At 31.2% G+C, this 15,834-nt stretch overlaps 1 protein-coding gene across 1 annotated transcript in view; it reads right to left on the bottom strand.

Moving 5' to 3' along the window:
* Positions 1-6,873: 6,873 nt before the first annotated feature.
* The window catches only part of Adck5 (aarF domain containing kinase 5), a 30,493-nt gene continuing 21,532 nt past the window's right edge, over positions 6,874-15,834 (bottom strand). The window contains 5 exon segments of the mRNA XM_076469429.1: positions 6,874-7,205; positions 9,097-9,264; positions 10,058-10,091; positions 10,094-10,234; positions 12,805-12,975. Coding sequence (XP_076325544.1) covers positions 7,103-7,205; positions 9,097-9,264; positions 10,058-10,091; positions 10,094-10,234; positions 12,805-12,975 — 617 coding nt within the window. The 3' untranslated portion in view covers positions 6,874-7,102.

Below are 15,834 nucleotides of genomic sequence, written 5' to 3' on the forward strand. Positions count from 1 at the left end.
AAAATAATAAGAGATTAATATCTGTATAACCAAAGTGTTCAAACGTCGTAGAAACTTAGGACTGTTATCTGAGTTACTAGAACTGAATTCATTACCGATTAAAATATACAAATGCAGTACTGTGTCTGTGTGGATGCATGTGCGGTTCTACCTATTAAAGTGAATGTTACTTCCATATTAAATGTTTTACGAACTGTCTATATGAATGTATGTGTGGTACTACCAATTAAAGACGAATTGTCCTAATGATATCACTCTATTAATTGTTTCACAAACTGTATTTGTGGTACTATCTATTAAAGATGAGTTATACTAATGATATTACTCCATTAATTGTTTCACAAACTGTATTTGTGGTACTATCTATTAAAGATGAGTTATACTAATGATATTACTCCATTAATTGTTTCACAAACTGAATGTGTGGTACTATCTATTAAAGATGAGTTATACTAATGATGTTATTCCATTAATTGTGGGCCTGGCATGGCCAAGCGCGTAAGGCGTGCGACTCGTAATCCGAGGGTCGCGGGTTTGTGCCCGCGTCGCGCTAAACATGCTCGCCCTCCTAGCCGTGGGAGCGTATAATGTGACGGTCAATCCCACTATTCGTTGGTAAAAGAGTAGCCCAAGAGTTGGCGGTGGGTGGTGAAGACTAGCTGCCTTCCCTCTAGTCTTACACTGCTAAATTAGGGACGGCTAGCACAGATATCCGTCGAGTAGCTTTGTGCGAAATTCCAAAAAACAAACCATTAATTGTTTCACAAACTGTATATGTGGCACTATCTATTAAAGATGAGTTATACTAATGATATTACTCCATTAATAGTTTCACAAACTGTATGCGTGGTACTATCTATTAAAGATGAGTTATACTAATGATATTACTCCATTAATATATTTACAAACTGTGTGTGGTACTACCTATTAAAGAGGAGTTATACTAATGATATTACTCCATTAATTGTTTCACGAACTACATGTATGACACTACCCATTAAAGTTGAGTTACCCTAATAATAGTGTCTCATTAAATGTTTCACGAACTACATGTATGACACTACCCATTAAAGTTGAGTTACCCTAATAATAGTGTCTCATTAAATGTTTCATGAACTGTGTCTGTATGTATGTATTTGTTGTACTACCCATTAAAGGTGAGTTACCCAAATTATATTTCCCCACTAAATGAATGACTTAACGTTTCAAATCCACTAAACCAATTAAAAAACATAAACTGATCATTATAATCTACCACTTATAAAATTACGCATTACATCAATTTTCTTTTGTTATACCAATACAATTCTGCAAGTAATTCTGAGTTTAAAGTACTCTTTTAATTTCCAAAGATCCTTGCAAATCTTATGTATGTATTTGTTGTGGCCGTTTTTGTGTTTTTCTATATAAAAACCCACTTGAACATGAATTTTATTTGAATTTCGAGCAGAGTTACTCGAAAATTATTGTCACCAACCGTCCATACTTTAGCAGTGATTAGACGCAACCAACCGCCAAAATCTTGGGCTGCTCTTTTACCAACGAATAGTGGGAATGACAATCATATTATAACGCTCTCGAAGCTGAAACGGGGAGCATGTTCGATTGTTTGTTTGTTTTTAAATTTCGCACAAAGCTACTCGAGGGCTATCTATGCTAGCCGTCCCTAATTTAGCAGTATAAGACTAGAGGGAAGGCAACTAGTCATCACCACTCAACGCCAACTCTCGAGCTACTCTTTTACCAACGAATATTGGGATTGACCGTCACATTATAACGCCTCCACGGCTGAAAGGGCGAGCATGTTTGGCGCGACGGGGATGCGAACCCGCGACCCTCAGATTACAAGTCGCACGCCTTAACACGCTTGGCCATGCCAGGCCAGCATGTTCGATGAAGAGATTCGAACCCAAGACCCTCAGGGCGAGTCAAACGCTGTAATCACCAGAATTCTCAAACACGCGGCAATAAGGAGCATACCTATCTCCGTTATTGTCCCTCTATAATGAAAATAATTATTAAGAAAAACAATTCCTTTATCATACATTGTACATATCAATGCTTTAAATAACGATTTTAAAATTACTACATACCATTTTTACCTCAGACAAAACCTTATATTTAATAATTTAATTGAAAATTTATATATATTGAAATAAATTACAATATATCTGCCACATTAAATTACCTTACTTTCCATACTAAACGCTACAAGGTTTAAATATTTTATTTGTAGTGTAAAATAAGTCAATTCTAATACCTGTTTCCCAATGTACAAGATTTAAAATAGCCAATCTACAGATAATTGAGATTTGTTGTCTCGTGATGTAATTGGTACATTATAAGACTTCAATACCAGTAGAAATCGGTTATTTCTTCCCTATCACAAATACAGCTTAAAAGAAAATATGTCTTCCTCTTATCCATCTAGCTGCTTTACAAGTTATGTTATTCACTCGTGCTGTAAGGCTTCTATTTTTTCGTTGCACAACACGTCAATTTCATAGAATTGATATATTTATTACATTAGTTTAGCCTTTTTCTGCTGATAGAAACGGGAATAAATAATTTATGCATTGTTTCTTAACCCATTATTTTAGCTTTTGTTTAGTATGAAAGGTATTTAGATATTAACGATAAATCGTTGAAGTGAAGGTTTCCCTAATTGCTGCAGTGGCTTGTGGACAGTTCTACATGCCTGCAAGAATAAATTTGGGTTTCGATAACCCATTCTGTAGCTCCATGCTTAAAAACAAACAAAACCACCGACTGGCGTTTGTAAGAAACACAATAATTTATCAAGAATAATTCTTTCCTGCCAGACTTTAGATACAAAAACAATAACAAACTACTGTTTCCATACGTATTTGGTCGTGATTTATGCCGTTTTCTTACTCCAATGGCTTAGCGGTAACCTTGCGGGCTTAGAACGCTAAACATTTCGATTCGGTCTCTGCAGCTTTACATCAAGTGATGAATGAACAGATTTTCTCTGTTATTAACAAGATTTGTTAAAGCTGTATGGCAATGCGACTTCAATCACCAGTACTTATTTATGAGATTATTTTCGAAGTTATCTACTACAGCCTAAATTTAAAGTTGTTAGAACGGGTAGTGTATCATACAGAAGGGGATAAACATTTACACTTGTTACAAATCTTAGCAAAATCATATGTAATTTGGTGATTCGTGAGGTTTGCTTCAAACGGATTAGAGCGTACGTGGCGCCACCCAGAGGACCAGTTGTAAGTCCTCACGCTTATGACGCAAAAAAAAAAACGTTTCGATACTCGTGGTTTGGTTTGTTTGAAGTTACACGCACAGAGCTAACTGCTCACCACGGTTATCGAAACCCGGTTTATATTGTTGTAAGTCAGCAGAAATACTGCTCCGAGGGTGATAATTAGGGATCATATGTAAATTACAAGGCTGACGGTCAACTCTCATTATTCAGTAAGACAATAATAACCCTTGAAATGGCTGTGGGTAATTTTGGCTAGCTGCCTTTACTCTATTCTATCAGTTGAAACCTGAGGACAACCAGCAAAGACAACCCTTTTGTAGCCTTGGACGAATGTGTGGAAATAATGAAAGAAACATTTTAATCTTGTAACATCATACTTTGTATCAATGTTTTAACGAGTTCACCTTCAGTCTCACTGCTCATGAGTAAAGTGTAGCAATTTGTAATAAATAAATAAAGGTCCATACTTGTGGATGCTGCAATTTTAAAAATATGAATGTGGATGGAAAATGCAGTTGAAGCCTCAAACAGTAAATTGTGTTGTTGTCTACAGCCAGAGTTGGTGGTGGTGATGTTGACCAGTCTGGACTCTTATGTATCAGCAGTAAATCTGCAGGTTTACATTATGAAAAATCAGGTTTCGATATCCTTTGTGAGCAGAACCAGACAGTAAACCTTTTTATCTTTGGTTGTGTTTAACAACAAACAAATCTTCAACCATGTCTTGGAGATGAGTAGCCTGTGTAGCATTAAACTCAGGCTTTCTTTTTTAGCCCTACTATATTAATAATTTTATCATATTTAAAAATATATTTATATACAAACAGGTAGCAAAACATGTTGTTAGTATGTTTGACTGTTTCATGCCTTGTTTTCCACTAGAACTTTTGAAAATCTTTCACAAGGAGGAAAATATATTAACCTTGGAACTGGTGTTTTCTTTCTCATTATCTCCAGAAACCTTGAAGGCTTCCAGAGGTTAGAATTAGGGGTTTGATATCTGAACCAGATATACAAACATATAAGGTATATCGAATTATTCTTTTAAGTCACTTATTCCCAAAATATTTATTACATGAACACTTCCAAACATTCTGTGAACTTATGCATTAAATTGAAGATTAATGTGAAATATATTAATCACACTACAACTGCCACATTCAGGATTTTCACCAAATACCAGGTCTCACCACAGAGACTGGGATATAACAGAAATGATAGTAGTTCAGGTGCTATTTATGTCACCAGATTCAACAACTGTAATGGTGTAATGGTTAAGTGAAGTGTAAATTTATTATCTGTTTCATAAGTTATTTACAAATCTATGATATAAACATCCTCAGGTGTTTATATCTATGAAATGCATCTTAAGTGGAATTAACTTTTGTTTGACAACTATATAATTAAATTGCATAAAAGGCTTAGAATTACTTTTACATGCTTAAGTTCATCCTAAAGCGTTACTCTTTGTAGCTTGAGCAGTCTAAATTTTTGTTTATTTTTGTTTTGTTTTTTTAAATTTTGAGCAAAGCTACACGAGGACTACCTGCACTAGACGTCCCCAGTTACGCAGTGTGAGACCAGAGGGAAAGCAGCTAGTCATCACCACCAACTCTTCAGATAATATTTTACTAATGAATAGTGGGATTGACCATCACATTATAATGGCTCAAAGGGTGAGCATGTCTGGTGTGACAGGGATTTGAACCCGTAGCCCTCGGATTACAAGTCGAGTGCCTTAATCACCTTGCCATGCTGGGCCACAAACAGTCTAGGAAGTTCTGTTGTACCTATTGTTCAATGAAATAATTATTGTTAAGCACAAAGCTGCACAACAGGCTCTCTCCATGTTGTGCCCAGCAGGAAGGGGTTATAGAAACCCAATTTTTATCGGCCTATGCCTCCAGACTTATGACTGAGTTATTTGGGAGAGAGGGAGGGGGACATAACACCTAGCATTTGAAATTATTCTTTTACACCAGTTAATTTAAAAACAACAACTGTAGTCAGTGATAATGCTGGCAAACAGTATGTCAGTGTTTTATTCTTGGTGTTTTTATAATTCTGTTAGAACTCAGTACTATAACTCTGCTGGAAATTATACATCAAAAGTTCTAACCCCTCCTTCATCAAACCATTAATAGGGGTGGTACATAAGAGGTTTGAGAAGGTTTAGCCTTCACATATAAAAATAGTTTATCTCTAACTACTTGAGGGTTTTGTTTGTTTGTTTGTTTAGAATTAAGCACAATGCTACACAATGGGCTAGATGTCCTCTGCCAACCACGGGTATCAAAACCCCCTTTCTAGAGATGTGAGGTTGCAGACATACCATTGTGCCACTGGGGTATCCTACTCAAAGCAGATCCTCTCAAACACCCTTCATGGACAAAGAAACATCTTCTCCAAATGAAATGTTCCTAACAGAGCATTATTCTCAACCAACCCAAAAGTGTTATATACAGCATATGTGATTAAACAAACCACCCAAACTATAGACTCACACACACACTGCCCACAATCAGGAAGATAACCTTTCTTTAAAAAATATGTGTTGAAATGCAAAAATTAATTAATAAAAGGAGAAAATTCTATATTGAGATACATCATAATAAATGCACAAAACATTATAACATATCTCCTTTTGCAAGATTTCAATAATTTAGGTAGTAAAGAATGATATCAGCTCCAGTATTTTTCATTAATATTAATTAGAGAAAAAACAAAAAAGCATACTTTACCAAATAACCAATTGGTCTATTTTTTTTAGTTCACAGAACGTATTATTCATTTCATCTGATAAAAAATTTTTTCTAAGCCACAACTTAGATATTCAAACATATTTCTAAGTTTCAAAACTAAGATATAAAACTTACAAAATGTTTACAGGATATTTTTCAAAATAACAATGCCATCTGTAAAGTTCTTTCTATCGCAACTCTAATGACCCATCACCACATTCACATTTATTTTTTTCAACTTCAAATCATACGTTTACTACTGGTGAACAACAAGATCTATCTCAGAGGTCAAGTTGTAAACTATTGAAATGTGTCTATTCATAATTCTTAAAAGATACAGTTCTTGATTCATAATATGGAGTACTCAAGTGTCAATCACTTTGGTATACAAGTCTTCCCTACTACAAATAAATGTCCATTAATAGTTTCAGTTCTGTACAAACATAGACAATTATTGATAACACGATTAAGATACAAACTAGATTACTATTAAAATGTATCTATAGATATAATACTTAAAAGATACAGTTCTTAATTCATAATATGGAGTAGTCAAGTGTCAATCACTTTGGTATACAAGATTTCCCTATTACAAATAAATGTCCATTAATAGTTTCAGTTCTGTACAAACATAGACAACTATTGGTAACATGATTAAGATACAAACTAGATTACATTAATGATAACAAAAATCCGTTTCAAGTGAAGTGATGTACATATCTTCAACTCCCTTCCTGGACTAATATCCATCAAACATGTTCAGTCTGTTAAGAATGTCCAAATAAACTAGGGGAAGAGATCACCTTTAGCCACAACCTTCAGAACTATCCTTACAGTCTGTTACATTTCTGAATGCATAATTCATTAATCTTCAGACATTTGAAAACATTTTTTTTACAAAATTATATTTTTTGTCAGTTTATTAGCTGGAAAACTTGCATACTTCCAAAATTCTTTAATTCATGTGGAGTTAAAACTCCAGAAGTCCAGAGCCAATAGCTAAAAATTCTAATTTTTTAAATTTCACATAAAAAACATTTTGTTAAATAATAACATTATGGTCTTTATGTACAAATAAACCTTTGATTAAACTAAGGAAGAAAAAGATGGTCCACAATCATGTCATCATGTTTATCACTTCAGTAAGATCTGGTGCTCGTCCAATGAAGACCAGAAGCTGAAGATAGGACGTAAGAATCCATATTCTCAGTTTTTCTAGACTAAAGTAAAATAAAATTATTAACTGATCATTAAACTCAAAGAGGCAAAAATTCAAGATAAATGAGTATGTCCTAATTCATTTTAACTCCAGTAATTCTTTTGGGAAAAAAAAAGATATCCACAAGCCTTAACTTTCAGTTAATATATCTAGTTGTAGTTATTTAATATATCTAGTTGTAGTTATTTCACTAACAAGCAATGTAATAACTGTGACACTAATCAACCAATATACACTGAACATGCAATGAAGTTTTCGTTAAAATTAAAATCACAAAATTTTCAGCTAAACTTTCTTATACTGTTAAATTGGTAAACATTTTCTTATAACTTGTTAAGATTGAGTGTATTGCAACATATCTGTATGTAAATATTAGTGATTGCCAGTATTGTTGCAAACTAAAATTGATAACCTCACCTAACATTTATAAATTGATGCACATAGAGTGATAGTATATATTGTTGGTTTACTGCAGTTGGCATACTATAAACCTCGGAAGCTATAACTGTGATTAATGCTTCTTAATCTAAAAACTACAGATATCAGACCAGGAACATTTATAGATTTCAAACATTACAAAATTTTGAACTTCAGGAGAATACCGTAGGACATTAATATTTCTATGAAAATATTAGTTTGGTTATCATGAACTATTGGTGAAATATTCAGTTCTAGACCAGATACAAGACTCAATATTGTTTGCAAGTTTATGAAACTTTTGTATATAAATCATAATTTGTAATACACATTTTATAAATTGTATTATTGTTTCTATATTAATATATTTGTGTTAAGAAAGAAAAGAGTGTGTATTAATCTTGTTGGAAAATATCATAAATATGATAGCTCTTTACATTTAATTAACTTCCTAATTAAAATTAAATTCAGTTTCAGGCAATTTGAAATTGTAATATGTAACATAATAAATAGGAGGCTTGCCCAAGATAAATTATAATATGTAATACTGTAAACTGTAAAATAGTAATATTTTAAAATAATAATTCAAATCAATAGCATATTAATACAGTTTTCAATACTTTTACAAACATTGTTGATGTTGAAAAGTCTGACCTTTGTTTTTTTTAAAAACAGTCTAAATAAGAAACATCAAGGCATCTTAGTGAAACTTCCCTCACCAAAAAAATGAAAGAAAAAACTACACTCTACAGATTCACATGTATATTTTATGAATTAGTGTAAAAATGTAAAAATATCCTTTCTTCTAATAAAAGTTATCTTAAGTAAACAGTCCTTCAAATCTAAAAACCCAAAGTTGAAAAATATTTACAGCTAATCAAAAGAGAATACATCATATACTTGAGTGCTCTTTGAACAGAATGTCATAACAGCAAATTAAATTACATATAAAGGTCCAAGACATTTCACAACATGAGGTGTTGTGCTATGGAGGTCACAGATACCTCCCAAAAATCAAATATGCTTGAATAACAACAGAAAATAATGATTGGAATACTATTTTAAAACATGTCAGATATCCGATTTATTACATGGAGTAGTTTACTAGTTTCTATATAAATATCTAAAGATGTTTTATTTAATGTTTTAACACTCTTACGAAAAGTGGGGCCTAATAGGCCCCAGAGCAACTTGAAAGGTTATTAATATTAGGCTAATAATTTTGTATTTAAATAAAATTGCCTTTTAAATCCATTAATGAATGGATTAACGAGATTCCCACTGTCCCTATCTACTATCTAGTGAAACCACAGCCAGGGGAACGGGCTTGGAGAAATCAGGACTAGAAACGTCTTTTCGTAGGAGTGTTAACATGCACTATGTGAGTAGTAATCATCCAACAACACATGTCCACAACATGGTCAGAAATAATTTATCATTACATTAATCCCATACTTTAATAAAACTAAACGAACCTTAATTGCAAATCAAAATATAACTGATACTGCCATCCTCGAATTTTTTCCAGCAAACCTGCTCCTTCTCGTACAAAAGCCCCACGTGTTGCTCGACGAGCCATAAGGGTGTAACGATCAATCGGATTACCATGGCACTTGTTTATGGACCTTACAGTGTTAATGTTTCTAAAAAAATCATAAAAATGAGAAATAAGACAAAATGATGAGAAATACAATTATTGGTAGTGTAGTGTACTTATCACCTATATCCAGAATATTCTTAATACAAAAGCAAATTTACAGAAAAGAAAATATATCAACAATTGAAGTTTTTAATGTTTTAAGTTTTTTTAACACTTTAGTGTAAGTAATCCTCAACAAAATAAGTAAATTAAGTTGACTTCAAATGAATGAACCAAAATATTTTATAAAAACCTCAAACATACAGTCAATAAACTTAGATATGTTTCTACACATGATTCAAAACATAAATTGCTTACAACCATTTAAAATGCACAAAAAAAAATTATTACATCAAAAACTAGAGAAAAAAATAAAATATCTGAAAAGTGACACAAGTCCATTTTTTTGTCAGCTTACATTTATAAAAGCTCTCTCAGTTTTTAAATGAAAAAAAAACTTTTATAAGTAAGTATATACAGAAGGAATATGGAAACATTTGACTACAACATGAAGCGAAAGAATCACAAAACATATATTCATGTTTTTAAGTGATATAAATTCAGTTTATGGAGTGTTTCTTGTCTGGAATACACTGAATTTAAATGTCTGAATTTTTCCCAGAAATTTTTAACTTTAAATGCATATAATGAAAGGAGTGCTTTCTACTTTACTTTTTAAGCCTAACCAATTCAGGTTTACATTGTATAATATGGGCATACAGAAGTCTATTATTGGTCAATGTATACAAGAAAGTTTTGTCAGTCACATTTTAATTCTGTTCATATTTCAGTCCTACCTGAATACTAAAAGCATGGGGAATGGTAGACTTGAATAGTTGCCATAATATTATCAAAATGCTCCTGGGCCATCTGTTTCATGTAGTTAATATCACTGGCTGTTAACTTATTCGGGATTCTTAAGCTGTGTCGCTGGAGAGGTCTTTGCATCAAGATTTCACAAAACAGGTAGTAATCTATAGGAAAATTGTGTGTATACATAGACAACTTTCAAAACTTGTACTATTAAATGCACTTGCATTTTTATATAACAGAGCAAAAAAACTGCTTTTTTGCCAATACCTAGCTCTGTGTTAACAATTAATTAAATGGGTTGCTATACTCAAAACATTAGTTATCAGATTTCACATTGCCAACCATTGTTTTTATTTGTGTATCTAAAACTTTACAGAAATTGTAGAAAAGAACCTGACCTAAAGAAACTTTTTTATTTCAACTCAATTTAAATACTTTATTCTCATAAGTGTTCACTTAAATTGAAAAAACTGTTACAAGTTAAAACAAAAGGATAATGGATAAGAGTTAATGCAGTTTTGATAAGAATAATCTTAACGGTACTACTGAAGAAAAGGATTTCAGTGTTCTAGTTGATCAGTCTCTTAAGTTATCCAAACAACGTGCTGTTGCTAGTGGAAGAGAACATGGGATTTTGGGTTGTATCTATAGAAATATTAAATACAAAGTCTAAAATCACTACTAGGCCACACTTGAAGTACAATGTTCACTCTTGGGATCATTACCTTAAAAAGGATACTGAATTATTGGAGAAGGTTCAGAGAAAAGTAAAAACGATTATACCAGGATGGAAAGGTTGTTTCAAAAGGACAGATTAAGATATCTCAAATTTTCTTCTTAGATACGGTTTAAAATTAGTAAAGGTACTGACATTTTCTGTCTTTTTTTTTCTTGCTATATGGTGAGAATAATTAAGCAGGGTAAGAGTCATCTTCATCTAAGACAGTTTTAGTTTACTAGTAAGATGGTTGGTCTTTCACACAGGTTGCCTTCAAATGTGGTAAAGGCAGTTAGTTAATTTAAGAGAAGGCTTAAATAAATATTTGAATGACATGGACAGCCTTTTTTTCCTTCTTTTTCTTAAGTTTAGTTTATAGGATGAAGAAGTCCTTTGCTGATCTTGAATTTTTGGTTATATTAAAGTATTGATTATCTGATTTATTTAACCTGAATCTTTGTGCAAGTTTTCCTAATAGTGAGAAAAGTAAATTAATTTAAAAAAATAAAATAAATGATTTGCAGTATCTTTCTTGCATATAAATAGGTAGAAAATAATAAAATTATTTGATTTCCAGAATAGCTATTGAAATTAATCATTAAAGCTTACGATTCAAATATTTTTACTGAGACAATGCTGTTACATCATATGAATGAGCTGAATGGAACAAGAAAACCATATCATATTTTATTAAAGTTTATCCACTGTAAAATATTTATGTTACTGATACTCTATGTATGCTATAAAATAGCATAGTAAAATTAAAGTAGAACATTAAAAAAAATAACTTCTATTAATAATACAACTTACTGAGATTTTGTTTTGTAGAATGGTTTTAGAAACATGCAAATAAAGTACAATTTTAACCAGTAGAGTTAATTCAGATTTTAGCTTGTTATTTTATTAGCATGTTATGTACTGGACTTTCTGTCAAAAATACACAAATACAATATAATAGCATGTTATATATTTTACTTTTAACTAGATTACTTAAAGGTTAATAACCCATAATTTTTTTTTACATCAATTAGCAACTGTACCTCTATGTTTACAGGGTTATGAACTAGATTGTATTTAAATCTATCATCACTCACTTTATATAATAGTTATTAAAGTATAACATTACTTCACACATTACAACAGCATTATTATAAAACCTGTGAAATATCAATCATTTATTCAATACATTTTATTTTATCAAAAACTGTTTTTCAAACATTATCAATATTCCTTTCAAAAAGTCTAATAATTAAAAAGCTTAAAAAAATGATTCACTCTTTTTTCCCTAAAAATTTCAAGACCAACCAATATAGAAATTTTCTTAGTCATTATAGATAAAGAAACCACACCTATAAAATAAGGCCCACTCAAAGACAGACAAGCTCAATTTATGCAGTTTTCCCATTCAATTTATGTTTTCTAATAATGAAAAACTCTGATACAATATTTTTATTTTCTTACTTTGACAGATTTTTGTTTCTAGTAGTGTTAACTTATTTCAGTAATAAAACTCCAGTTTACAGCTTCACTTCTGAATATGTATTTTCAACGTTACTAAATTGGTCAGTAGCCTACCATGCAACACTGTAAAAAACATATCTACAGTAACTCTTCATTGGACTGAAAGATAAAAAAAATGTGGTATTTTTATTAGTTTTAATAGAAACAGATAAAGTGTTATCTAACAACTCACTTGTTGCAAGTTTACAAGCAACATGTCTCACTAAAATTCAGTTTTTCTTGGGGTACTTTTCTTTTGTCAGACCAAAAGGTGGTAACTGACTGTCATACTTATCAAAAATAAAGGTATCTATTTTGTTGCAAATACGACAAAATACAAAACCCAGTCTACAATACAGTCTCATAAACAAATACACCAAAATTGTTGATAACTACTATTATTACACAGCATTTATAAGTATTATTATACAGTTTTTTCAATAAAAAAATAATTTTAAACATGGAAATAAATAAATATTTGACATTTTAAAATGTTATTAACACAAATATTACCTTTCACCCCTAGCTCTTCACAACAGCTTTTCATTTCATCATGATTGTTCAGAACAATAGCTTTCCACAGTTTACACAAAGAAATACGATTTTTTTCTGACAAGTATTCGTACAATCCATGATCTAACAGCACGATTTGAGCTTTCCCATCTTTCCCTTTCCTGATAAATACTGAAAAACAAATCTCTATCAAATGTGTATTACTTCAAGGATTACATTTTTTTAATAATTCTAAAGTTAATTGAATACTGTTTTATCACTCAAAGCTTCATCTGTATACATCACCTTAAGCAGCTGTATTTATCTTGAGATATTAAACTTAAGTAAACAAAACATGAATTATTAGTTACTTAGTTGTACTATAGCTATATATTACAATAATTACTAAGCCTTTCAATGCACATATACGTTATAACCTTTACATCCACAGTCAGGCCAAAATAGTACCTGGCACATTACTAAGCCTTTCATGTATCTTATAACCTTTATACCCAATGCCACATGAAAAGAGCACCTGGAATATTTTTCTATGCCATAAATCATTACAAAACTACCAAAGCATATTTGTATTCCATTCAGTGATTGAAACAAATTAATGCAATCCAACTGAGTCAAACTGTCAAGCCAAAATGCAAGGTTAAGGGAACTTTAACTTACTGAAGTCCCATCTTTATAACAACAAAAATACTCAGTGAATTAAACTACATAAACTGTTACAAAACACACTTACACATACAAAATACATTAGCAATGAAATGTTTCCAATTACCATACATCATTAATACCAGTTAAATAATTAGAAATTAATTAATGTTTATTCCTTCCAAACATCATTACTTTGTACATAGAACTAAGTGAAACTAAATGAAAACAACACTGCCTGGTCTACTGCACTGTTTAGGCTGCTTATGTCTATCATACAAATGGCATTTGATCAGTATAGCTATATTACTATAATGCATAACATTTTTGTACTAAAAAGTAACACCAAGGTTTAACCCTGCTAGGTTAAAAACCTTTATGAAAGATACACCAAGAGACTTCTAAATAAATGAATTTGTACTGTGTATTACAAATAATGTAAGCATAAATCACCATCCTGAAAAATTCAATGATTTTTCCAGACTCAGTATGAACAACATACATCATAAATATTCTATGCCATGATAACTAACAGTTAATGAGAATCTCATGATGATACACCAACAATGAGGTAGAAAAATACCTATATAATTTACCAACTCCTTAAAAACTCCAACACTAAATTACATTTCACAGAAAATATAAACAAAAAATATTAATATAAATATTATTTTATTAAAATTAATAACCTTCAAACACATTTAATTGTAAAAAAACAAAACGACTACAACAATGCTAGCCCAGAGTTTGAGTTTCATTTTTGACTCTTTTAATATAACCGTTTCATTTGTTGATTTTTTTCACAGCAGAATGGTGATATTAAATTCTCAAATTCATCATGCATGATCCTGTTGTTTAGTTTCAAAAGAAGTTATTAAACAACCACTCAGAAAATTTGTTTCTATTTTCTGTTGAACCCCATTGGTACACTGCTGTTTTGTTTTACGTTTCAAAGATTCTATAATCATAGTCTTATCATTCCAAGGCATCTTTGGATGTACGTACATTAGAGTTGCAGTTATTAATTTATTTCTTAAATAGATTACCGTTATTGCATAGCTTTTGAACATTTTGATGACTGTATAAGTATTTTTGCAGCTAAGAAATCTTGAGAAAAAATAATAATTTGCATACATATTATTCTACTAACAATAGCATCATGAATAAGATGGTTTATTTGCCAATTAATACATAGTTTCTTTGCTGGTTTAGTCAATTATTGGAAATATTTTAAGAACTTGAGATCTGTGTTTTTACACAAAATCTGTTTGTATATAAAATATGAATTAACTTACAATTTAATAAAATAAAAGTTTGTTTTTGAATTTCACACAAAGCTGCATGAGGGCAAACTGCATTAGCCGTCCTTAATTTAGCATTATAAGATTAAAGGGAAGGCATTACCACCCACTGCCAACTCTTGGACTACTCTTTTATCATTGAATAGTAGGATTGACCATCACATTATAACACTCCCACAGATAAAAGGGTTGGCATGTTTGGTGTAATTGGAATTCAAACCTGTGACCCTCAGATTACTAGTCAAGCACCCTAACCACCTCCCCATGCTAGGCCCCAATACATTTGAATCGTGGGTTTGAAATTACACTGAAAATATTAAATATAAAATCCTGTTTACCAAGTAAAAATTGAAGGTGTAGGGTGGTCTCCATAACAACAAACATTTTTTAAGAACTAGAATAAAGAGAATCTTATAAATTAAACAAACAACAGGTGAAATGTTAAAGATAGTTTTTAGTTCTACTGATCCATTATTAAAGTATTATATTCATAATGCACAAAGGGATCTATTTTGCACATCAAATTAGTAACCTAAGGACAAGTATTAGAGAGAAAAGACAAAAACTTATTTCAAGTTTGTATACTACTTTGTTGATCTGTACATAAGGCAGTAACAAGTAAAATCAAATACCTGGCATTAAAATGAAACAATGTTTATTTCATTACAAACACAACTTTGATTGAGCCTTCCTCACATCAACCATGAAGTGCCTGTCTTGAGATCACACTGTAGTTTATATACACTTGTAGAGGGTACAGCTTAGACACTTTAATAAGGTATTTTCATCATTAGAAAATAAACAAACTACACACTTTATTTGGAACTTATATGCCCAAATAAATAATTAATATTTCTAAAATTCTCATTAAATCACAATAATACATCAATTTAAATGTATAACTATCAATGATTAAACAAGAACAGAAGGAAATTAAATAGGATATTATGTTGCTATTAGTCAAGCAATATAACTCTACCCTAGTCTTAGAATTCTACTTAATCTATTTTAAAATAATTCTTACTTTGTTTATTAACTCTAACATTAGAAGCCAAATTAATCAAGGATACCAACAGCTGTATATGTA

Source organism: Tachypleus tridentatus, chromosome 12 (genome assembly GCF_004210375.1).
Source record: "Tachypleus tridentatus isolate NWPU-2018 chromosome 12, ASM421037v1, whole genome shotgun sequence".
NCBI classification, from domain to species: domain Eukaryota; kingdom Metazoa; phylum Arthropoda; class Merostomata; order Xiphosura; family Limulidae; genus Tachypleus; species Tachypleus tridentatus.